At 68.8% G+C, this 1293-nt stretch overlaps 1 protein-coding gene across 1 annotated transcript; it reads right to left on the bottom strand.

The window, feature by feature from the left end:
- Positions 1–24: 24 nt before the first annotated feature.
- Positions 25–1044, bottom strand: LOC115285094 (membralin-like; the record flags this gene model as incomplete). The annotated part of the gene is made up of 4 exons (XM_029931479.1): positions 873–1044; positions 421–531; positions 209–331; positions 25–125 (listed from the first exon to the last, which is right to left on the bottom strand). Coding segments are annotated over exons 1-4 (459 nt in total), but the record flags the coding sequence as incomplete, so codon positions are not given.
- Between the last annotated feature and the right edge of the window lie 249 nt (positions 1045–1293).

The raw sequence follows: 1293 nt of genomic DNA, 5'->3' as shown, positions 1-1293 counted from the left end.
CCGGGCCGCCCCCGAGGCACTCACGAAGATGACCATGATGACGAAGGCGGCCAGGTAGGACGTGCGAGCCATCCACATGCTCACGAAGCGGTAGTGCTCGCCGGACACCACGTTCCGCAGGAAGCCTGCGAGGGGGGCGGGGGAGGCCGTGAGCGTCTGCGCAGCCGCAGTCCCGCGCCCCGCCCCCACCGGCGCCAGGGCCGCGGACCCTTGTTCTCCTCGTTCTCGGCCAGGCCCTTGACGCTGGACATGAGGACGTCGTCGTAGCCCAGGAACTCGGCCAGCAGCAGGCGGCTGAAGCGGTCCCCGAAGCACTGGTCCCGCGAGGGGTCTGTGCGGGGTGGGGGAGACAGGCGTCTGGCCAGGGCCCCCGCCGGGCAGCCCCGTGACCCTCCCGCGCCCGGGGGGAGGGGCACTCACCCAGGGTGACCACCATGACGGGGATGCTGAGGCGCTGTCGCGTGGCCTGGGACAGCCGCAGGAAGCCGTACTCCAGCGAGTACTCCACGACATACTCGTCCTGCGGCCACGCTGCGGGGGCACATCCGGGGACTCAGGGGGATCCCGCGGGAGGGGCAGGGCCCGCCCGGGGCAGAACCGCTGTCCACCATGTCCCACGGGGCCCCAGAGGAGTTTCACAGGCTCCCGACAGATGGGGACACTGAGGCAGAGGTGTGGCCCTGATGGTGACCGGCGGTGATGCGGGGCCAGCACACCTCAGCAGCCCAGGGAGTGTATACTTCTTTTCTTATAAGATTTTATTTTTAAGTCCTCTCTACACCCAGCGTGGGGTTTGAACTCACAGCCCTGAGACCCAGAGTCACATGCCCCCCGGACTGAGCCCTGAGCCGGCTGGGCGCCCCGGCGCGGACCTTTGGAGGGCAGCTCCGGGAAGGGGAACTCCTGGCTGTCGTTCGGGGCCTCCACGCCGCCTGGTGGCTTCAACACCTTGGGCTCAATGTCCAACTCGAACTGCGGAACGCCAGGACAGGGCATCAGCAGCCTGGCCAGAGGCCCCTCCGCCCTGTGGACTGTCAGGACGTGGGCTCCACCCCAGACTGCTGTGACCGCCAGCCTCTACCCTGTAACCCGCCCAAGGCCCCAAGAGCGAGCTCCCCCAAGCGGCTACCTCCAGGTGAGAGTGTGCACCCTGCAGCGGAAACGGGGCCGCCTGGCGAGGTGGGCACCAACGCCCGCCTGCACCACCCCTCACACATGGGGCTCCAGCCTTGAACTGCCCGAGCCCGTCCTTCCCCCCGGGCTGCGGGGCCCCTACACCCATCTGACCCCGCG

The sequence above is a fragment of the Suricata suricatta genome, unplaced genomic scaffold (genome assembly GCF_006229205.1).
Source record: "Suricata suricatta isolate VVHF042 unplaced genomic scaffold, meerkat_22Aug2017_6uvM2_HiC HiC_scaffold_4009, whole genome shotgun sequence".
Taxonomy (NCBI): domain Eukaryota; kingdom Metazoa; phylum Chordata; class Mammalia; order Carnivora; family Herpestidae; genus Suricata; species Suricata suricatta.
This window is presented reverse-complemented; position numbering and strand designations above follow the sequence as displayed.